At 47.2% G+C, this 23,501-nt stretch overlaps 1 protein-coding gene across 1 annotated transcript in view; it reads right to left on the reverse strand.

Annotated features, from left to right (window-relative positions):
* Positions 1 to 18,212: 18,212 nt before the first annotated feature.
* Positions 18,213 to 23,501, reverse strand: part of LOC140201916 (inositol polyphosphate-5-phosphatase A-like) — a 69,612-nt gene continuing 64,323 nt past the window's right edge. Inside the window, exons 15-16 of the mRNA XM_072266715.1 lie at positions 23,131 to 23,172; positions 18,213 to 20,820 (exon numbers count right to left, since the gene is read on the reverse strand). Of these exons, the coding sequence (XP_072122816.1) occupies positions 23,140 to 23,172 (33 nt within the window). The 3' untranslated portion in view covers positions 18,213 to 20,820; positions 23,131 to 23,139. The remainder of the gene's footprint in view (positions 20,821 to 23,130; positions 23,173 to 23,501) is intronic.

The following is a 23,501-nucleotide window of genomic DNA, read 5'->3' on the forward strand; positions in this document are numbered from 1 at the left end:
TATATTAATTACACTGACAACAGATAAATTAACAGAAACTTTCATTAACGTAAATTATACAACAAAGTAAACATAATGCCACGTGAGGAAAGGAAATATAGTCTGACATAAATGTTGGGGTTCTTCAGGTCAGTTCAGGAACCTGATGGCACTCGAGAAGAAGCTGTTGTTGAACCTTGGTCAACAGGCTCCTGGATCCTGGTGTTGGTCTTCAGGCTCCTGGATCTCCTGCCTGTGGGCAGCATCGAGAAGAGGGCATTGCCCAGATGGTGGAGGTCCCTGGTGATGGATTTCACTCTGTGTAGATGTTCTGGACGGTGTGGAGAGCTGTCCCCGTGAGCTCACCACACACAGCAGCCCATTGTGATCCTATGCGTTGGAGTTCCCCTACCAGACCATAATACAACCAGTCAGAATGGCGGGAGTGAGTGTAAATTATCCTGCGATTAGGGTTCAATCGGGGGTTGCTGGCTGGCGCGGCTTGAAGGACTGGAAGGGCCTATCTGCGCTGTATCTCAATAAATAAAAAATAAATTTAGAAAGAAAATCTGGTATTTCAATATTTGGGGCACCATGGTAGTGTAGTAGCTAGCACAACATTTTTACAGTTCGGAACGTCAGAGTTCAGATCCCATGCTGTAGTAAGGAATTTGTACGATCTTCCCGTGACCGTGTGGGTTTCCTCCCAAATTCCAAGGAAGTACTGGTTAGTAGATTAATTGGTCATTGTAAATTGTCCTCTGGTTAGGCTAGGGTTAAGCTCTGGAAGACTTGTTCCACACTGTATTTTTGAATAAACAAAAAAATAAATAAATTTGCTTTCTCCTTCGAAGACAAAGACTGTCCCTCACCGCCTCTGATCTTTCACTCTCCCTCCTATATGCCAATTTGTCACCTTTGTTGCCACAAGAAAGTATCGACCATCATCAAGGACCCCCACCATTCAGGCCACGTTCCCTTCTCGCTGCTGCCTTTGGGAACGAGGTACTGGAACCATCAGGTCCCACACCACCAGGTTCAGGAACAGTTATTACCCCTCAACCATCAGGTCCCACACCACCAGGTTCAGGAACAGTTATTACCCCTCAACCATCAGATCCCATACCACCAGGTTTAGGAACAGTTATTACCCCTCAACCATCAGGTCCCACACCACCAGGTTCAGGAACAGTTATTACCCTTCAACCATCAGGGTCCTGAAACAGCGTGGGTAACTTCACTCACCTCAACACTGAACTGATTCCATAACCTATATATCCAGTAAGATGGTGGCATGATTGAACACAGTGGCTTCTGCAGCGTCCAAGCTGGAGTTGGTGCTGCCCCCCAGCATTCAGTCGGCAGAAGACAAGCCGTATTGTGTTCATGGATTCAGGATCTTGGACTATTTTTTTAGTGTGACTGCATTTTACTGATATCTTACATGTGCTATATGTGCCTTGTACTGAGTGTGACTGTCGGTACTGAGTTTAGCAGCTTTGCCCCTGAATTTGTTTCATTTGACTGTATTCATGAGTATTGACGTATGGTTGGATGACAACTAAACTTGAACTTGTAGACTCAATTTCAAGGACTCAACAACTCATGTTCCCAACATTATTTATCTATTTATTATGATGGCAGATTCCGGTTCATTGGCCCATTGGTTAATCAGGGCAGCTGTTTATTTGGGACAATTCTTAAAGAACAAAAATTAATTGAGAAAATAGCCGGGATTCCCTTCATTTATTTGGGACACCATGCCGTTTAATTGGGATAGGAGACCGTCACTGAGCAGTTTTTAAGTTGCGTCAGATGCGTGCACTTGTGTGGCCGTTAGACACTACATCATGCTTAGAGCAAACAGTTTTGAAATAGTGTCAGTTATGTGTGTTTGTATTCAAAAGGCAGTGATTTTTTTATCACTAATAGTTGACAAGAAATAAGCAGTAAGACAACTCTGAACTGTTTTGCTCACTGTGGTTTCAAGCTCTCAGGCTTGGAGATGGCCGGGAGTGAAAATGAAATGATTTCACTGCTTCAACAGGTTAGGAACTGAGAAGAATTTGAAGGTATCAACAATCATCTTGAATGTTACATTGAAAATGAAGATTAGCAATTGTGGATAGCATTTATGAAGGCAGTCCATTATCTACAGTAGGTGTCTGCACTGATTTTGTTCATTTACCATCAATCAAAAGAACATGGCAGTGTACAGAGGATGAATTTCTCCATTGATAACTATCAGGGACTAATACACAGTTTTATAGTACTGTAGTAGTATTGATAGTGTTCCAATTTGTTCTGTATTTCATTTAAATACATAATTTGTTACTCAGTTAAACAGTAGTTTGCCTTTTTTTATAGTGTTTTAACTATTTCCATGAAACATTGGCTAAATGGGGCAGCCACTTAATTGGGCCAAAATGTACAGGTCCCGATGTGCCTCAATTAACTGGAATCCACTGTATTTGTTTTTTTTGCATTTACACAGTCTGTCTTCTCTTGCACATTGGCTGTTTGACAGTTTTTGCTTGTGAGTAGTTTTTCATTGATTCTGTTGTGTTTCTTTGTTCTACTATGAATGCCTGCAAGACGAGTCTCAAGGAGGTTATGATGATATATATGTACTTTGATAGTAAAGTTACTTTGAACCTTGAACTTTATCCAAAGATTTCAGGTTGATTTCAAATTTTGATTGATGTCTGTGGAGAAGGTTCCCACAACAAGACTCCTGGAACAAGGGCAGTTCACCCGGTAGAGGTTTGGGAAGATCCCCACTGGAGAGTGGGAGGATGTGGGTGAGAGATTGTACCATGGGCACCCAGTCATTGTACTGCAAGCTCACTGTTATTACAATAAACTTAGTCTTCACCAGTGCCAAGCCTTATCGGCCCTTGTGCCCTTCCCTTGGACAGGATCGGTGGCGTGGAGAGGGGAGACTTGCAGCATGGGCAACTGCCGGTCTTCCATACAACCTTGCCCAGGCCTGCACCCTGGAAACCTTCCAAGGCGCAAATCCATGGTCTCACGAGACTAACGGTTGCTTATTAGTCTTCACTTTGAGGCAATTCAATGTAATATTTTTGGGTTGTTTTTGTTATGCAGCTTGACTCCTATCTGACAAACCTTACCTACAAGCTAGTACTTGTAGAATGCCGGCAGAGGTGGTGGACGTGGGTTCAATTACAACATTAAAGATCTGAATAGATACGTTGATGGGAAGGGTTTGGAGACCCCATGATCTGGATGCAGATAGATGGGACTAAGCAGAAGAACAAGTCTGCGCCTTCTCCAAAACCCGGCTGGTGGTGTAGTAGTATCTGCACTGGACTTCGAGAGTGAGTGGTCTCGGGTTCGAATCCGGCCGGCTCCTTGAACGTTTTCCATCTGCGCTGGGTTGAGTGTTGAGCTAACAACTCGACCTCATTAAAAAAAAGACAAATCGCCACAAAGCACCAGAGAGGAACAAAACATTCTCCAGAGCCTTGACATCCTTCCAATAATGGGAAGACCAGAACTGTATGCAGTACTCCAGACGTGGCCTAACTAGAGCTGTACAAAGCTGCAGCAAAACTGCCTGATTTTTGAACTCAGTGCCTCGAATAATAAAGGCAAGCAAGCCGCAAGCCTTCTTAACCACCCTTTCAGGGAGCTGTGGATTTGATTACGATCCCTTTGTACAGCAACACCATCAAGAATCCTACTATTAACTGTGTACTTTTGACCTCCTGACATTTGATCTCTAAAGTGTAGCACCTCACACTTGACTGGATTAGACTCTCACCTGCCATTTCTCCAACCATATCTGTAACTGATTTATTCCTGCTGCATCCTTTAATGACCTTTGTCACTGCCTGCAACTCCACTAGTTTCTATATTGTCTATAAACTTACGAACCAACCCTAAATTTTCACCCACGTCACATGTATATCACAATAGAGGTCTCAGCGTTGAACCCTGCTCAACACCACTACTCACAGACCCCTCGTCAGTATAGAGAAACCTGGGGGATGGGGAATTGAGAAATGATAAGGGGATACAGTGACACAGTAGCATTAGGGAGGCACGTATCACTTTACAGTTCCAGCAGTCGGCAATTCCCACCATTGTCTGTGAGGAGTTTATACGCTCTCCCTGTGACCACATGAGTTTCCTCCTGGTGCTCTGCCTTCCTCCCACATTCCAAGGATGAGCAGGTTAGGGTTAGTAAGTTGTGGGAACGCTATATTGGTGCTGGAGGCATGGCAACATTTGCGGGCTGCCCCAAGCCCACCCTCGGACTGTGTTGGTCATTGACAGAAATGACGTGTTTCACTGTACGGTTTGATGTTTCGACGTACAGCCACATGGCCTCGGTCGTGGCAAGGACTAGGCCTCAGGCTGTGGTGTTGCCTGCTTGCAGCTGCACAGGTTAGAGGTGTCGGAGTTGGTGTGGCACAGGGCCCAAGCTGGAGTCAGTGCTGCCCCCAGTGTTTGCTCGGTAGAAGACAAGCTGTATTGTGTCCAAATGCAGATTTCTTCAACGTTCATTACTCAGGGTCTTGGGCTGTCCTTTGTATGGCTGTGTTTTACTGATATTGTGTATGTACGTGCTCTATGTGCCCTGTGCTGTGTATGGCTGTTGGTACTGTGTTTTGGCCCTAGAAGAAGCTGTTTCATTTGGCTGTATTCATGTATGGTCGAATCACAATTAAACAAACTAATTGAACTGAAGCTAATCTTTAAGATGAGGTGAAGTGGGGTGGGGGAGTCAGGTATGAGAATGGAGGGTGCAGTTTGGGGTGCGGGGTGGGGGTTACAGGTAACCATCATCCTGTATATACTGTATCAAGGATTCCTAGCCTTTTTGATGCCTTGGACCCCTCCCATTAACCGAGGGGTCTGTGGACCCTGGGTTGAGAACCCCTGCATGTAAGGAAATTCTCTATTTCAATTCCAGCCCATGGTTTTGTTGGAGAAAAAATAAATTGATTCATGTGTGGGCACATGGCCAAGTGGTTAAGGCATTGGACTAGCAACCTGAAGGTTGTGAGTTCGAGCCCCAGTTCGAGGCAACATGTGTTGTGTCCTTGAGCAAGGCACTTAACCACACATTGCTCTGCGACGACACTGGTGCCAAGCTGTATGGGTCCTAATGCCCTTCCCTTGGACAACATCGGTGTCGTGGAGAGGGGAGACTTGCAGCATGGGCAACTGCTGGTCTTCCATACAACCTTGCCCAGGCCTGCGCCCTGAGAGTGAAGACTTTCCAGGCGCAGATCCGGCACAGATCCGTGGTCTCGCAGGACTAATGGATGCCTTTAATGAGCATTTTCAGAGAGTTACACAAGATATCCCAAGACCATGTGGCAAAGTGGAAATATATCTTTTGGAATAGGGAATGTTCCTTAAAGTTCAAAGTAAATTTATTATCAGAGTACATACGTCACCATTTACAACCCTGAGATTCATTTTCCTGTGGGAATTTCTCAGCAAATCCATGGAATAGTAACTACAACAGGATCAACGAAAGATCAACCAGAGTGCAGAAGACAACAAACTTTGCAAATGCAAATATAAATAAATAGCAATAAATACCATGAGCATGAGATAACAAGAGTCCATGGGGATTACCCTTAACGCCGTGTGCTTGACCGCTCTGAGTTCGTTTGTCAATGGTGAGACCTGAAGATTATTGATGTAATTCAGAAGGCCGTTGTTAAGAGGAAATTAACATGCTGCAGATTGCAGCAAAAGTCGTTCAGAAGAAGTATATTTAAGAGGAAATCTGGAACAATTTTCTGCAGCCACAGAAAGTCTCCGACGATCACTAGTGCCAAAACATTACGTACGGGAGAATGATTAAACATTGCTGCTCTTTGTCAAACTTTGATATGCACACCTAGCCCATTCTATCAGTAGTGACTCATTTTACACGTAATGCTACACAGTACAGTGCAGCTGGGATGTTTATGAAGGCAAGTATTATCTTCTGTCTCGCTCTCTGGATGAAGTGCTTCAAAGGATCAGATCGAGCAGATGTACAAAGGGTAGTGAAAACTGCCCAATGGATCATTGGCGTCAGCCTACCCACCATCAAGGACGTATATACAGAAAGGCGCTGGAAAAGGGCCAGCGATATCATAAAGGGTCCCACCCACCCTGCTCATGGGCTGTTTGTCCCACTCCCATCAGGGAGGAGACTATGCAGCATCCACTCCAGGACCACCAGACTCAAAAGCAGTAATTTTCACCCAAGCAGTAAGGCTGATCAAAACCTCCAGCCATTAACCCATCCCTCCACATCCCCAACACCACTGCTACTTTATCATTTCCGGACAGAGTCACTTTATGAACTAATGCTCCTGTAGCTAACGTTGCTTTCTAAGGCATCCGTTAGTCTTGCGAGACCATGGATCTGTGCCTGGAAAGTCTTCACTCTCCAGGGCGCAGGCCTGGGCGAGGTTGTATGGAAGACCGGCAGTTGCCCATGCTGCAAGTCTCCCCTCTCCATGACACCGATGTTGTCCAAGGGAAGGGCAAGGGCCGATACAGCTTGGCACCGGTGTTTTTCGCAGAGCAATGTGTGGTTAAGTGCCTTGCTGCCTCGGCTGGGGCTCGAACTCACGACCTTCAGATTGCTAGTCGAACGCCACAACCACTTGGCCACGTGCCCACACTTGGTAATGTTACTTCATGTACATACAATCAATCTATGTGTATAAGCTATCTTAGTATTTATATTTATTATGTTTTTATGCTGCATCTGTTCCAGAATAACAATCATTTTGTTCTCCTTTACACTTGTGTACTGAAGAATGAGAGCAAACAATCTTGAATCTTGAAACTGGTGATCATCCCTTTGCCAGCTTCTGGTCACCGAGCCTAATTTCTCTCCTCTCTGACTCACACAAATTCGGATGCTTCTTTGCGGGCCTTGAGATGTCTATGCAAATACTGTGGGAAGCGTGGGAAGAGATTGGCAATGACCTTTGTGTCCTCACTGGCCACAGGAGTAGCTGATTGCAGGGTGGCAAATGCGATTCTTTGTTCGAGAAAGGGAGTAGTAATAACCCAGGGAATTATAGACCAATGAGAATTATGTCAATGGAGGGCAAATTATTGGAGAAGAAACAGGACTTCTGAGCACTTGGAGAAGCATAGTCTAATTGGGGATAGTCAGCATGGCTTTGTGAGGGGCAGATTGTGCATCAGGGGCCTGAATGAATTGTTTAAGGATGTGATGGGAGCCTGTTCTGCATGCTACTGTTCTATGTTCTAAAGGCAAGTTGTGATTGAAGAGACTAGATCCATCGTTGAGGACCTCCGTCACCCAGGACACGCCCTCTTCTCATTACTACCATCAGGGAGGAGGTACTGACACCTACCGTCAAGATTGCGCCTGGGTACAACGCCCCCACGGTCGACATCTTCTGGATAGACCACAAAACTATTTCACTCCTTTTATGTCTTTTAGGTCCGTTTTTCATCTTGAATGTGTCTCTGGAACTGTTGGAGCCTGTGATTTGCAGTTCGGGTGACCCAGCGCTTTGCTGTCTCCGGGAGCCAGTGAGGGCGAGAAGGCTGCGGGAGTGCGAGCCGATGTTCAATTCCATTTTGCTCATTAAAGCAACGAGGGAGATTGAAACATCGAGGTGAAGGCAGAAGGTGAGCCCTGACTGCCAGCCTTTTGATTGCTGTTGGGATCGCTCTGCTGCTGGAGAGGGGAGACTGTGTGACTGCTGCTTGGCCCGGAGAATGTAACTGAGTTTTTCTGTGTTTTGGATATGGACTTGGACGTGGAATTTTTTTAGTCTTATAGTTTTTTATATTCTGTGTTTTTCATCCAAGCTTCCTCTTTTTTTTGTGTGTCGGAGGTGGATTTGGGAGTCAATGTTCCTGTTCCATTGCTGTTTGTTTTTTTTTGTGCGGAAGAGAGGGCATTCAGGGATTGATGATTGTGTTGCCTTTCTTTTTTCCTTAGTTTTGTGGCTACCTGGAGAAGAAGAATTTCAGAGTTGTATACTTGGATTATAGATAAATCTTTGAATCCTTTGAAGACAAACACTCAACGTTTTAGGTACAGCTTCTTCCCTTCTGCCATCAGATTACTGAACAGTCTATGAACCCATGAACACTACCTCACTATTTTGCTGTGTTTTTGCAAGATTTAATTTTTCACATTTGTTATTGTTAACGTGCCCTGAGGCATGAGACCCACCCATGCAGAAACCGAGGCATTCCAGCTCTCCCACCGTTAGTCTCGCCAATGAACCAGTGAATCGGCCTCACAGTATTCGACATTACCAATTCCAACAGAGTCCTGAAAAACCTCGAAGCCAATTATTTCCACCGTTTGTTGGATTGCACACCGCCAGTGTGGCATCAAGTCCTGCTTCATCGCTATCCAGCAACTCGATAGTGGGGTTGGTAGACTTGCCATACCTGATGTCCTTAAGTCCACCAGTGTCTTTCGATTGTCAAAAAACCATAAACAATCGCACCTTTGTTTGGACCCAGAGTAGCTGCCGTGTCCAAGCACGCCACCATCTTACAGGAAACCCCAGTGGAGTGTCCCACATACCCACCATTCTCTGTGTTTAAAAAAAAGCAGCCTTTCCTATTCTTAACTATCTCCCAATCATCCCTCGCATTATGTCCTGGAGAAACGCCCAGGGTATCCACTTGATCATCATCTGATCAGCCTCTGATCATCTTGTACACCTCCACCAAGTCAGTCAAATGTCTGGTGAGATCTGGTTCTCGTGACCCAGCACCTCCCCACTACCACTGTCTGACACTTGTCAACCCCACCCTTCATCCCTTCCTAAATCTCACCAGGGCATCTTCCGACTGAGATGACCTAACATCATCCACGCTGCAACCTCAGCTGCCAGGGAAAAATGTTTTTACTTATCAGTTGCAAGTTAAAAATGTAAATTACTTAAAGGTAGGATAATGACAATATAACAGTGTCACAGTGTCATAGGTCAGTAATGTCATGGTTAGCCTTGCCATTGGCCAGTTACATTATGGGTTAGTAAACTCATTGGCCACTGTAGTGATGCAATGAGTCCTCACTGTGATGTCACAGGTCAGAATCAAGTTGTAAGGGGTAGGTGAAATGATGTCACACATTAGTGTAGTGATGTCATGCAAATATACAGCAAAGATTCCATTAATGGTATTATCGTGATGTAAATATGTATATTATGAAATCTACAATAAATATATCATACAGTATGCTATAATAAAAGCTTTATTAATTAAAGTTAGTGCAAGCCCATGATTTCACAGCCAACTTCGTTCTGCTCCTGATCCCACGCCACGCGGCCACTGCCCAGCAGCAGACCCTGGAGGAGGGAGCACGACGGAACACCGAGGCTCAGACGTTACAGGCAGGAGTGGAAGTCCAGATGCCTCATGCCACATAGAAGTTCCAAAGAAACTTAACCATGATCCTCCTCCTGCACGCTGACTGAATATGATCTCAGGGTGGGGGAACGATTGACAGGTGGGGGGATTTGGGGTTGGAAAGTGTGATCAGGAATGCATGATGGGAATCAGAGGTCGGCAGGAGGCCATTTGGCCCATCATGTCTATGATGGCTCTCAGTGCAAACACACTTCCCCTTATCCAATGTTGCGCCAATCCTTTAGCCTGCTCTAGGATCAATCTAACCCTTCCCTCCCACATAGCACCTCATTTTCCCATCATCCATGTGACTATCTGAGCATCTCTTATGACCCTGATGCATCTGCCTCTACAATCACCCTTGCAGCATTGGACCCTCCACTCAGTCCAAAAAAATTACCCCCAATATTCCCCTTACACTTTGCTCCAAATAGCGTAAAATTCATTTCCATCTTCATCATCATCATCATGTGCTGTGTTGTGTGAATCAGAATCAGATTTAATATCACCAACGTGGGTGATTGTGGTCTTTCCATGACTATGATTGTTCTTGGGAAATTTTTCTACAGAAGTGGTTTGCCATTGCCATCTTCTGGGCAGTGTCTTTACGAGATGGGTGACCCCAGCCATTATCAATACTCTTCAGAGATTGTCTGCCTGGTGTCAGTGGTCACATAACCAGGACTTGTGATATGCACCAGCTGCTCGTACGACCATCCACCACCTGCTCCCATGGGTTCACATGACCCTAATCGGGGGCTAAGCAGGTGTTACACCTTGCCCAAGGGTGACTCGCAGGCTAGCGGAGGGAAGGAGTGCCTTACACCTCCTTTGGTAGAGAAGTAGCTCCACTCCATCTCCCAGAGGGCAACACAGGGTGGAAACAGACCTCATGGCCCAGTCACTTCCTGCCCAACCAGCGAGTCCAAAATTCCTGCATTATACCCATGTTCCTCCAAGTCATACCCCTCCATGTAGCTGTCCAAGTGACACTGTTGTACCTCCTGTAACAGCCCATCCCGAATACACACCACCCCTTGCATGAAAAAGTTGCCTCTCCGGTCCTTTCTCCCTCCCCCGAACCTATGTCCCCAAGTTTAGGACTCCCCTACCCTGTTGCCGTCCACCTTATCATTGGTTTGTACAATTTTAAACACTCTACGTCCTCCATCATTGAAGGATAGAGACCGACTCAGGCGCTTGAGTCCTGGCGACATCCTTATTGTTTTCTTTTCTGCATTCTTTCAGGTTTCGTCACGCCATCCCTGTAACAGGGTGTCTGAAACTGCACCCACTACTCCGAGCAGCCTCACCAACGTCATTTATGTATTTTTTGAGATACAGTTCGGGACAGGGCCCCTCGAGCCGCAAATCCCAGCAGACTCCAACCCAAGCTTGCTGGGTCAGGTGAAAGCGATCTACCGCAACAACGGGTTTCAGAACAGTTCCAACTTAGGAGCTGCCGTCGTCCATGGCTCAGTTAGTATCCGGGCAGGCCATCGTAAGGGGACGTTGGAGTGCGTCACGGCGGATGAAAACAAACGAGGTGGAATGTAGGTCAATGGGAACCCAAGAGCGCTGTATGCCATGATGGGAGGTAGGAATAGGAACTGAATTTACTGAAGAGGGTGGAACGCTGTTGAGAGACCAACAAGGCCGTTGTGGCATCAGGAATGAAATCTGGCTGTCCGTATACTAACTCGGCCACAGACAACTACAGGCCCGATTCTGTAGGTGTCCTGAGCCCCAGTAAGACCCATGGGAGATGATCATGCCAACGCTCATCAGTCAGGGAAGCCCTCAGAGCAGCCTTTAAAGGAGCAGGAAAACTGCTTTCATGGGCCATTGGACTGTGGGTGATACACCATGGGTGATGTAGCCTAACCTCCAGGTCTGGGTGATCGCAGCCCACAGGTCTGATATGAATTGGGGACCGCAGTCAGAGGAAATATCAGACGGGGTGCCAAACCAAGCAACCCAGGTGCTGACGAATGCCCGACAGTCTGCGGCTGTCGTCGATGCTGGAGGGACGACCTCTGGCCACCTGGTGGTATGGTCCACCAGGGTAAGGAGGTGCGTGAAGCCGCGGGAAGTGGGGAAAGAGGACCAACGAGGTCCACGTTGACATGGTCAAACTATCGCTTGGAGACCTCAAACTTTAGCGCAGCCAGTTTCTGTGAGGCCTTCCAGCCCGGATGAGAGGGGCCATGCACGGAGTCAGAAACAGTCCATCTCCATTTTGTGGGCATCATGGGGTGAAGGCGACCATTTGAGACTGCTGCCCGGTACGCCTGGGCCTCTGGGTCAGTAACTTGGTCGGCTGCCACGCTGGCAGAGTCAACCCCAATGTCTATGGCCTCACCGGTTGGCCGTGAGAGGCCATCAGCCACGGCAGTATTGTCCCCTTGATATATTGTACATCAGTTGAGAACTCCGATATGGAAGCCATTTTGGCACTGCAGCTGTACAGACCAAGGATCTGATATTTTGGCCATCGCGCACACAAGGGGATTGAATTTCCAGCATCTGCAGATTTCCTCGTGTTTGCGTTTTTAAATTCACTACTGCGAAGCCCCTTCCAGTGATGCCTACACTGAAGAAGTTTAAATCTTCTCTTCGATGGGAGTTCAGTGAAACCATCTCTCACTGCCCCCCATCTGTAATTTCTTCGGCTCTTCAACTTTTCGACCACATTTTGACTCAGACTCGCTTTTCTAATTCTAGTCCTGACGAAGGGTCTCGGCCCGAAACGTCAACTGTACCTCTTCCTAGAGATGCTGCCTGGCCTGCTGCGTTCACCAGCAACTTTGATGTGTGTTGCTTGAGGGGATTGCGGTCAATGAACACTGAAATGGCGGCCCTCTAGAAGAAAAGGCCAGATAGGGACTGAGAAGCTCACAGTCAAATGTGCTGTACTTCCTTCCGGGGGGACGGGGCTGCCGGCTGAAGAAGGCGAGCGGCTGCCACACGTCTCCGACCAGCTGTTCGTGCACAGCACCCACAGCGCAGCCTGAGGCGTCGGTGGTAATGTCTATGGGTACGATGGGGAGTACACGTGGCAATAGAGTTGCATTGGAAAGAGCTTGCTTGGTATCATCAAATGCCCTGGTCATGTCCGCTGACCAGTTAAGCATGTGATTGGGGTATCGCCTTTAAGCGCACTATACAGGGGGAGTATAAATTCAGCAGCTCGTGGAATGAGGCGGTGATCGAAACTCAACATATCTAAAGACTCCTGTCGATTTTTAGGAATACGGAATGGTGGTAAATCCATAATAGCAAGGCGACTTGCCATGGGAGGGGTTTTGCTACTTCTGCGGAGATGCGATGGCCAAAATAGTCAATGGTTGACAACGCCAAATGGCACTTAGCAGGGCTAATAATCAAGCTGTGTTGGTTCAAGCGCTGGCAAGGTCTGCGGAGGTGAGATACGTCTTTGGATCTGGACACACTCGCAACAAGTCAAACCCCCAAGTCCTTGAATACAGAGTCCAGCAGCCGGTGAAGAGTCTCTGTCTGCTGCATTTCCCAGGCCAGGTGGCCTGGGCAAGAATTCAGAGAGCTCAAACGGGGTTACCACAGCCATTGTGGGAAAGTCCTTGGAGCACACAGGCTCCCGATGGTAGCCCCTAACTAGATCGACTTTGGAAAAAACTAACTTTCCGGTTAAACGTGCTGGACGTGTGGGACTGGGTAATGATCAGGGTTGGTGGCCTTGTTAACCACCAGCAGACTTAGGGACCACATGGAGGGGTGAAGCCCAGGGGCTATTCGACTGCCATAAAATTCCAAGTCTTTCCATGTTGGCAAACTCAGCCTTTACGGTTGCCAGCTTTTCTGGGTCCAGTCTACGCTCGGGGCATACACTGGTGGGCCAGTTGTGGGAATATGGTGCCTGAGCCCATATTTTGTAACTGTCATGGAGAATGCGGGCTTGCTGAGGTTTGGGAATTGGCCCAGCAGTCGAGTCAACTCACATACAATGGTGGAGCTTCTTATTCCATCCCTCCTCCCCCACCCACCTCACCTGGTCTCACCTATCACCTGCCAGCCTGTACTCCCTCCTCCCCCACCCACCTCACCTATCACCTGCCAGCTCGTACTCCCTCCTCCCCCACCCACCTCACCTGTCACCTTGTACTCCTTCCTCCCCCACCCACCTCACCTGGTCTCACCTATCACCTGCCAGCTCATACTCTGGCCCCTCCCCCAACTCCTTATTCTGTCTTCTTCCTTTCCAGTCATCATGAAGGTCTTGACCTGAAGTGTTGACTGTTTGTTCCCCTCCATAGAAACTGTTCCGCCAGCACTTTGTGTGTGTTAACTTAGCATCTAAAAAAAAGCTTGTGCTGAGCTCCAGCTTGGGCTAAAAGGACTGGAGGTGCACAGGGTCCAAGAGGTGGTTTATTTTCTAAATGGGGAGGAAATTCAGAGGTGCAAAGAGACTTGGGAGTCTACTCATTTCAAGAGGAGAGGACTAGGATGTAATGCTGAGGCTTTAGAAGGCATTGGTCAGGCCACACTTGGGAGGATTGTGAGCAGTTTTGGGCCCCTTGGAACAGCACTAGTCAACATCAACTAACCATTATAGGTCCCCTTTTTTCTGACTCTTTGCCTCCTGCCACCCAGCCAATCTTCTATCCATGTTAGTATCTTTCCTGTAATACCATGGGCTTTTATCATGTTAAGCAGCCTCATGTGTAACCCCTTGTCAAAGGCATTCTGAAAATCCAAATAAACAACCTCCACTGACTCCTTTGTCTATCCTGCCTGTTATTTCCTCAAAGAATTCCAACAGATTTGTCAGGCAAGATTTCCCCTTAAGGAAACCATGCTGACTACAGCCTATTTTATTACATGGCTCCAAATATCCCAAAACCTCATCCTTAAAATGGACTCCAACATCTTCCCAACCACTGAAGTCAGGCTAACTGGCCTATCATTTCCTTTCTTCTGTCTCCCTCCCTTCTTAAAAAAGTGGAGTGACATTTGTAATTTCTTTCTCCTCCAGAACCATTCCAGAATCTAGTAATTCTTGAAAGATCATTACTAATGCCTTCACAACCCCCTCAGATACCTCTTTCAGAATCTTGGGGTGTAGTCTGTCTGGTCCAGGTGACTTATCTACCTTCAGATTTTCAGTTTCCCAAGCACCTTCTCCCTCGTAATGGCAACTTCATTCACTTCTGTCCTCTGACACTCTTGAATCTCTGGCACACTGATAGTGTCTTCAATACCCAACGTTTCAGAAGGATGAGGGGGGAATCTCATTGAAACCTTTTGTATGTTGAAAGGCCTAGACAGAGTAGATGTGGAAAGGATATTTCCCATGGTGGGAGAGTCTAGGACAAGAGGGCACAGCCTCAGTATAGAGAGATACCCTTTCAAAACAGAGACATGAAGGAATTTCTTTAGCCAAAGGGTGGTGAATTTGTGGAATTTGTTGTCACATGCAGCTGTGGACGGCAGGTTGTTGGGTGCATCTAAGGCAGAGATTGATAGGTTCTTGATTAGACATGCCACCAAAGGCTAAGGGGAGAAAGCTGAGAACTGGGGTTGAGGAGAAGAAAAAAAGGATCAGTCATGATTGAATGGTGGAGCAGACTCGATAGGCCAGATGGCCTCATTCTGCTCCTATGCCTTATGGTCTAATAGTGAAGACTGACACAAAATACTTAATAAGTTCCTCCATCATTTCTTTGTTCCCCATTACCACCTCTCCAGTGTCATTTTCCAGTGGTCTAATATCCACCCTCGCCTCCCTTTTACTCTTTATATATCTTTCAAAATGTTGGGCATGATCTTTTACATTATTGGCTAGCTTCCCTTCACATTTCATCATTTTCCTCCTTTTGGCTTTTTAGTTGCCTTTAGTTGTTTACAAAAGCTTGCCAATCCTCCAACTTCCCACTAATTTTTGCTTTATTATATGCCCTCTCTTTTGCTGTTTTTGACTTCACCATCCGGTATGGGGTGGAGTTACTTCACAGGATCAAAGTCAGCTGCAGAAAGTTGCAAAATTAGTCAGCTCCATCTTGAGCACCAGTCTCTGTGGCGTCCAGGACATCTTCAAGGCAGAAAGGCAGCGTCCATCATCAAGGACTCCCACCACCCAGAACAGGTTTTTTCACTCACTGCTACCATCAGGGAGGAGGTACAGGAGCCTGAAGGCACACACTCACACTCAGTCATTATTCTCCTCTACCATCCAATTTTTTTCCCCCTGTATTGTCATGTACCGCTGCCACAAAGTCAACTAATTTCACGACATATGCCGGTGATAATGAACCTTGTTAGGACATTATTCCCTGGAGCGTTGGAGAATGAGGGGAGATTAATAGAGGTACACAAAATTATGAGGGGTAGAGGAAAAAGCCTGCTTGCATTTACCCTTGAGGTTGGGCAAGACTAGAACTAGAGGTCATCAGTTAAGACAGAAAGGTGAAATGTTTAAAGGATGTCTTGGGGGGGGGGGATCTTCTTCACTCAGAGTGTGAAATAAGCTGCTAGTAGATGTGGACGTGGGTTCGATTTCAGCATTTAAGAGAAATGGGGATACATATGTGGGTGGGAGGTCTATGAGGGGCTACGGTCCCAGTGTGGGTCAGTGGGTTGGGTAGAATTAACTGTTTGGCACAGACTTGATGGACGGTCCCAAGCCTGGCTGGTGTGTTGGGTGAGGGGCGAGTAACCCCAGTCCGTAAAAACCCAGAAAAGCCACTGAAATGCCAGCAGAAGCCCCACAGATCTCATCTCTGGGAGAGGAAGGATACACCAAGAGGATGGGCTATACAGGTGAATTGATTATGGGGAGCAAGGACATGGCAGACCAATTGAATAATTACTTTGGTTCTGTCTTCACTAAGGAGGACATAAATAATCTTCCAGAAATAGTAGGGGACAGAGGGTCCAGTGAGATGGAGGAACTGAGCGAAATACATGTTAGTAGGGAAGTGGTGTTAGGTAAATTGAAGGGATTGAAGGCAGATAAATCCCCAGGGCCAGATGGTCTGCATCCTAGAGTGCGTAAGGAAGTAGCCCAAGAAATAGTGGATGCATTAGTGATAATTTTTCAAAACTCGTTAGATTCTGGACTAGTTCCTGAGGATTGGAGGGTGGCTAACGTAACTCCACTTTTTAAAAAAGGAGGGAGAGAGAAACCGGGGAATTATAGACCGGTTAGCCTAACGTCGGTGGTGGGGAAACTGCTGGAGTCAGTTATCAAGGATGTGATAACAGCACATTTGGAAAGCGGTGAAATCATCGAACAAAGTCAGCATGGATTTGTGAAAGGAAAATCATTTCTGACGAATCTCATAGAATTTTTTGAGGATGTAACTAGTAGAGTGGATAGGGGAGAACCAGTGGATGTGGTATATTTGGATTTTCAAAAGGCTTTTGACAAGGTCCCACACAGGAGATTGGTGTGGGTGGAGAATTGGTTAGCAGACAGGAAGCAAAGAGTGGGAATAAACGGGACCTTTTCAGAATGGCAGGCGGTGACTAGTGGGGTACTGCAAGGCTCAGTGCTGGGACCCCAGTTGTTTACAATATATATTAATGACTTGGATGAGGGAATTAAATGCAGCATCTCCAAGTTTGCGGATGAGGAGGATGCTAAGAGGATGCAGGGTGATTTGGATAGGTTGGGTGAGTGGGCAAATTCATGGCAGATGCAATTTAATGTGGATAAATGTGAAGTTATCCATTTTGGTGGCAAAAATAGGAAAACAGATTATTATCTGAATGGTGGCCGATTAGGAAAAGGGGAGGTGCAACGAGACCTGGGTGTCATTATACAACAGTCATTGAAAGTGGGCATGCAGGTACAGCAGGCAGTGAAAAAGGCGAATGGTATGCTGGCATTTATAGTGAGAGGATTAGAGTACAGGAGCAGGGAGGTACTACTGCAGTTGTACAAGGCCTTGGTGAGACCACACCTGGAGTATTGTGTGCAGTTTTGGTCCCCTAATCTGAGGAAAGACATCCTTGCCATAGAGGGAGTACAAAGAAGGTTCACCAGATTGATTCCTGGGATGGCAGGACTTTCATATGAAGAAAGACTGGATGAACTGGGCTTGTACTCGTTGGAATTTAGAAGATTGAGGGGGGATCTGATTGAAACGTATAAGATCCTAAAGGGATTGGACAGGCTAGATGCAGGAAGATTGTTCCCGATGTTGGGGAAGTCCAGAACGAGGGGCCACAGTTTGAGGATAGAGGGGAAGCCTTTTAGGACCGAGATTAGGAAAAACTTCTTCACACAGAGAGTGGTGAATCTGTGGAATTCTCTGCCACAAGAAACAGTTGAGACCAGTTCATTGGCTATATTTAAGAGGGAGTTAGATATGGCCCTTGTGGCTACGGGGATCAGGGGGTATGGAGGGAAGGCTGGGGCAGGGTTCTGAGTTGGATGATCAGCCATGATCATAATAAATGGCGGTGCAGGCTCGAAGGGCCGAATGGCCTACTCCTGCACCTATTTTCTATGTTTCTATGTTTCTATACCTGGGGGCTGGCGCAGGACAGAGGATTCTGGTGGGCTGCTGTTGGTGGCCTACGCCGCGCTGGGGGAAGACAACAGACTAGTCCTCTGTGACTACGGCTCCAGCTGCAAACTTCTGCCTGGAAGAAAGTTGCCCAAATCTCACAGAGATGTGCCGGCTTTGAAGAAAGAGGGAGAGAGGAGGGTCAGAGAATATCTACGGTGGAGAGTAGCTGATTTCTGTGACGGCGATCCTGAAGGTGCAGTTCAGCCAGGAGTGACGGGCATCTCCAGGGGCTTCCCAGGAGCATGTGATGGCTTCCCAGCAGCAGAATAACCCTTTGACACAAGATTATTCCACAGAGAGCCCACACCAGAATTTATTTCTGGTTTTACAAGGTTGAGACAGAGTTGACACAAAGTCCACACAATATAGGCACTTAACATTGCTATAGAAATTATAAAAACATATAAAACTCAGTGATCGGATTTCTGATCCATCAACCCTCCAAAACTGCCAACCGTTTCTGGGATATTTGCCCAATAACCCATTTTTTCTCACACCGTTCCACTGCGCGTTGTAACCCACCACCTGAGATACACGTCCCCAGGAGCGCTGGGGAGAATCTTGGAAGAGGCACCTTGTCAACTGTTCCTATCCCCCAGAGCCCTGGTCACAACAGGAAGCCTGGACTAACCAGGATCCAAGTGGGCAGCAGCTCTAGTGAGTTAAGGGGGGGGTTATAAAGTGGGTCGGGGTGGATTCCTTTAACTAACGGTCCCCAGGGTCCTGTCTGAACTCGACTGAGAGACTGAGCAGAATGTCCCAGCTTTGGGCCAATATGGCATGGTAGTGTAGGGGCTGACTTAATGCTTGACAGCGATCTGGGTTGAGCATCTGGCACTGGAGGGGGTGACTGGAGGGGAGGGATTGAGTCTCTGAGCTTGTGAGTGGTTTCCCTATGGGTAGGTTTATACAAGTGGGCTTCCTCCGGGACCCCCAGTTTCCTGCCACATCACAAAGTTAGGACGAAGGCCCGTGTGGGCTGCCCCCAGCACGTCCAGGGACTGTGTTGATGCAAACAACGCATTTCTCTGTATGTGTTGACGTACATGTGGTAAATAAAGCTAATCTTTATCTTCAAGAGAATGGGGGATAGGGGGTGACTGGAGGGGAGGGATGGGATGTGGTGGGAGCCTGAGGTTGAGGTTACGGTGGTGCAGCCTCGCAGCGTAAGAGTGCGCTGTTCCTCTCCATGCCTTGTGGCACGTTGGACCGCAACCTTGCTGTTGCTTTACCACTTGTCTGATTTTTTATATATACGAGGCCCGGTTGCTAGCTCGATGCTCAACCCAGCACGGATGGAAAGCACGCAAGGAGCCGGCTGGATTCGAACCCAGGACCGCTCGCCCCGAAGTCCAGCGCAGATACCACTACACCCCCGGCTGGCTGAAGCCTGACCTTGGGCACTGGTTGGTGTGGAGCCCGTAAGCTGCCTCTGTCCTTGAGTGGAGAGGAGTGGAAGGAAGCAGAGATGCATGGAGTTTGGAGATACAAGAAGATCAATCAGAAACAGTGGGGGAGGGGGTGTGGACATGAGGCAGTGGAACCACACCGAGACTGCAACTAGAGGTCATGGTCATAGGTTAGGGGTGAAAGGAGGAGTATTCACGGGGAACCCAAGGGGCATCTTCTTCACGCCGAGGATGAGGCGAGTTTGGAACAAGCTGCTAGCAGAAGTGGTGGACGCGGGTTCAATTGCACCAGTCAGTCTGGTGAAATCCATTGCCACAGGCAGCTGTGGAGGCCAAGTCAAAAAATGGAGGTTGATGGGTTCTTGATTAGTAAGGGTGTCAAAGGTTACAGGGCGAAGGCAGGAGAATGGGGTGTTGATGCAAACAATGCATTTCTCTGTATGTGTTGACGTACATGTGGTAAATAAAGCTAATCTTTATCTTCAACGAGAATGGGGGAGAGGGGGTGACTGGAGGGGAGGGATGGGATGTGGTGGGAGCCTGAGGTTGAGGTTACAGTGGTGCAGCCTCGCAGTGTAAGAGTCCCAGGGATAATTAGTCCTGATGGAATGCTGGCGCAGACTGGGCTAATTCTGCTCATGTGTCCTTTGGCAGTAGTTAAGAGAAGTTTGGGTCAGTACAAGGTTAGGAGAGGAAGGGGGGCTATGGCTCAGGTGCAGGTCAGTGGGACTAAGCAGAATAACAGTTCGGAATGGCTTAGGTGTTACTGTGCTGTAGTGCTCTATGATTCTATGATGTAGTGAACCACAAGGATTGCCGTGGAGATTGGCTGCTGGAGACATCAAACTCCAAAGCACGCTCCCTATGGCCACTTGTCCAAAGCTTGACCTCAGAGGAATATCACGGAACGCTGGCCAGCGTTCACCTCCCAACACACCCCTTCCCCCCTTCCCTCTTCTCAGGGCTGCTGTCTTATGAGAGGGTGGTGTTGCCATGACAATATGAGCCCTCCCCCTTCCATATCCCTCAACCACAATCTGTACAGAATTGAAGTCCACTCTCACTCCCATTCCCAGTCCCGCCCACTCCTGTTGATCGTAATCCATGATTTACACCCCCTACCGCTGGGGAAGGGACCCTCACCATCTCAGAGAGGAATCTAAAGCTAGATAAATAACGATTATATACAGTATGGGTCTACAATGACCTCTCGCTTCAACCATTTTCTGTACAAAACATAAAAACTTAAAGGAACTCCAGTTCTTTGGGAACTGTGTGATGGAAACGTTCATGGATCTTAGATCTCTCCTGAATATTCTGAAAGAGTAGGCTTAGGGATCCAGTAGGGTAAGATTTGAAGGAATTTGATAGGACTGACTTCTGGGCTGAACACCAGAAGACGGCCTGATCTTCGGGCCGGTGTGCTCTAGGGTTCTCATTGGCCAAGGGAGATCAGAACACTGCAGGCTGAGGTCCCGGGTCACCTGGAACAAAAATGAAGGAGCAGCCATTTGAAATCAGACGGAACAGAAACACCCCAGACCCCTGGATTCGGGCTACAGTTTGGCACCATGGGTTTAAAGCAGCACTTCTGCATCTCAGCCCCGCAGGCAGTGAGCAGGTGTGGACACCCGGATCACGCTAGTGTACAAGTTTATAAAAGTTACACTTGTGATCGGTAAAAAGCTGCAGAGGGTTGTAGACTTTGCCAGCTCAGTCATGGGCACCAGCCTCCCCACCATTGAGCACGTCTTTAAAAGGCAATGCTTCAAGAAGGCAGCATCCATCATTAAGGACCCCCACAGTCTGGGACACGCCCTCTTCTCATTGCTACCATCAGGGGTCTGAAGACACAAACTCAACATTTTAGGAATGTTTTTAGGTTCTTCCCCTCCGTCATCAGATTTCTGAACTGTCCTTGAATCCATAGACACTACCTCACTAATCTGATTGCTTTTCACACTATTTATTCAGTTTTTATATTCTCTGTGACTATTTTACTAGATACACCTGCTCGTTAATGCAAATATCTAATCAGCCAATCAATGCATAAAAGCATGCAGACGTGGTCAAGAGGTTCAGTTGTTGTTCAGACCAAACATCCGAATGGGGATGAAATGTGATCTAAGTGACTTTGACCATGGAATGATTGCTGGTGCCAGATTGGGTGGTTTGAGTATCTCAGAAACTGCTGATCACCTGGGATTTTCACACACACAACAATCTCTAGAGTTTACAGAGAATGGTGAGAAAAACAAAAGCAACATCAGTGAGCAGCAGTCCTGTAGGTGAAAATGCCTTGTTACTGTGAGAGGTCAGAGGAGAATGGCCAGACTGGTTTAAGCTGACAGGAAGGTGACAGTAACTCAAGATAACCAGGTGTTACAACAGAAGTGTGCAAACTTAAAGCACACGGTATTGGGGGTAAGGTATTGGTGTGGGTGGAGAGTTGGTTAGCAGACAGGAAGCAAAGAGTGGGAATAAACGGGACCTTTTCAGAATGGCAGGCGGTGACTAGTGGGGTACTGCAAGGCTCAGTGCTGGGACCCCAGTTGTTTACAATATATATTAATGACTTGGATGAGGGAATTAAATGCAGCATCTCCAAGTTTGCGGATGACACGAAGCTGGGTGGCAGTGTTAGCTGTGAGGGGGATGCTAAGAGGATGCAGGGTGACTTGGATAGGTTGGGTGAGTGAGCAAATTCATGACAGATGCAATTTAATGTGGATAAATGTGAAGTTATCCACTTTGGTGGCAAAAATAGGAAAACAGATTATTATCTGAATGGTGGCCGATTAGGAAAAGGGGAGGTGCAACGTGACCTGGGTGTCATTATACACCAGTCATTGAAAGTGGGCATGCAGGTACAGCAGGCGGTGAAAAAGGCGAATGGTATGCTGGCATTTATAGCGAGAGGATTTGAGTACAGGAGCAGGGAGGTACTACTGCAGTTGTACAAGGCCTTGGTGAGACCACACCTGGAGTATTGTGTGCAGTCTTGGTCCCCTAATCTGAGGAAAGACATCCTTGCCATAGAGGGAGTACAGAGAAGGTTCACCAGATTGATTCCTGGGATGGCAGGACTTTCATATGAAGAAAGACTGGATGAACTGGGCTTGTACTCGTTGGAATTTAGAAGATTGAGGGGGGATCTGATTGAAACGTATAAGATCCTAAAGGGATTGGACAGGCTAGATGCAGGAAGATTGTTCCCGATGTTGGGGAAGTCCAGAACAAGGGGTCACAGTGTGAGGATAAGGGGGAAGCCTTTTAGGACCGAGATTAGGAAAAACTTCTTCACACAGAGAGTGGTGAATCTGTGGAATTCTCTGCCATAGGAAACAGTTGAGACCAGTTCATTGGCTATATTTAAGAGGGAGTTAGATATGGCCCTTGTGGCTACGGGGGTCAGGGGGTATGGAGGGAAGGCTGGGGCGGGGTTCTGAGTTGGATGATCAGCCATGATCATAATAAATGGTGGTGCAGGCTCGAAGGGCCGAATGGCCTACTCCTGCACCTATTTTCTATGTTTCTATGTTTCTATGTAAGAGCATCTCGAAACACACAACCTGTGGGACATTGAAGAGGACGGCCTACAACTATGGAAGACCGTGAACATAGACCCAGTGGCCATTTTATTACCACAGGAGGTGCCCAAGTGAGTGCTTATTCCTATTATAATTTATAATAATTATTTGTTTTGCACTGTACTGCTGCCACAAAATAACAAATTTCACAACATGTGCCAGTGATAATAAGCCTGATTCTGGTCCTTGGTTTTGTCCACCTACCTTGTGTTCTCACATGCTGATCTGGAAGTACAAGTACACCGGCTGTGTTTGGTGAGGAGAAACAGAGAAGAAAGTATTTTGAATAATTTGTAAAAGTTCTGGGATTAAGTTAGGGTTAAATCAGTGGGTTGCAGGGCAGTGTGTCTTGATGGGACTGAAGGGCCTGTTCTGCATTGTATCTCTATGTAAATAAAATTTTCACAAAAAAAAACAGCACCCGTCATCAAAGGACTCAATTATCCAGACCAGGCTCTCTCCTCGCTGCTACCACCATAGGCAGGAGGTACAGGAGCCTTAGGTCCCACACCACCAGGTTCAGGAACAGTTATTACCCCTCAACCATCAGGTCCCACACCACCAGGTTCAGGAAC

Source organism: Mobula birostris, chromosome 8, assembly GCF_030028105.1.
Source record: "Mobula birostris isolate sMobBir1 chromosome 8, sMobBir1.hap1, whole genome shotgun sequence".
Classification (NCBI taxonomy): Eukaryota; Metazoa; Chordata; class Chondrichthyes; order Myliobatiformes; family Myliobatidae; genus Mobula; species Mobula birostris.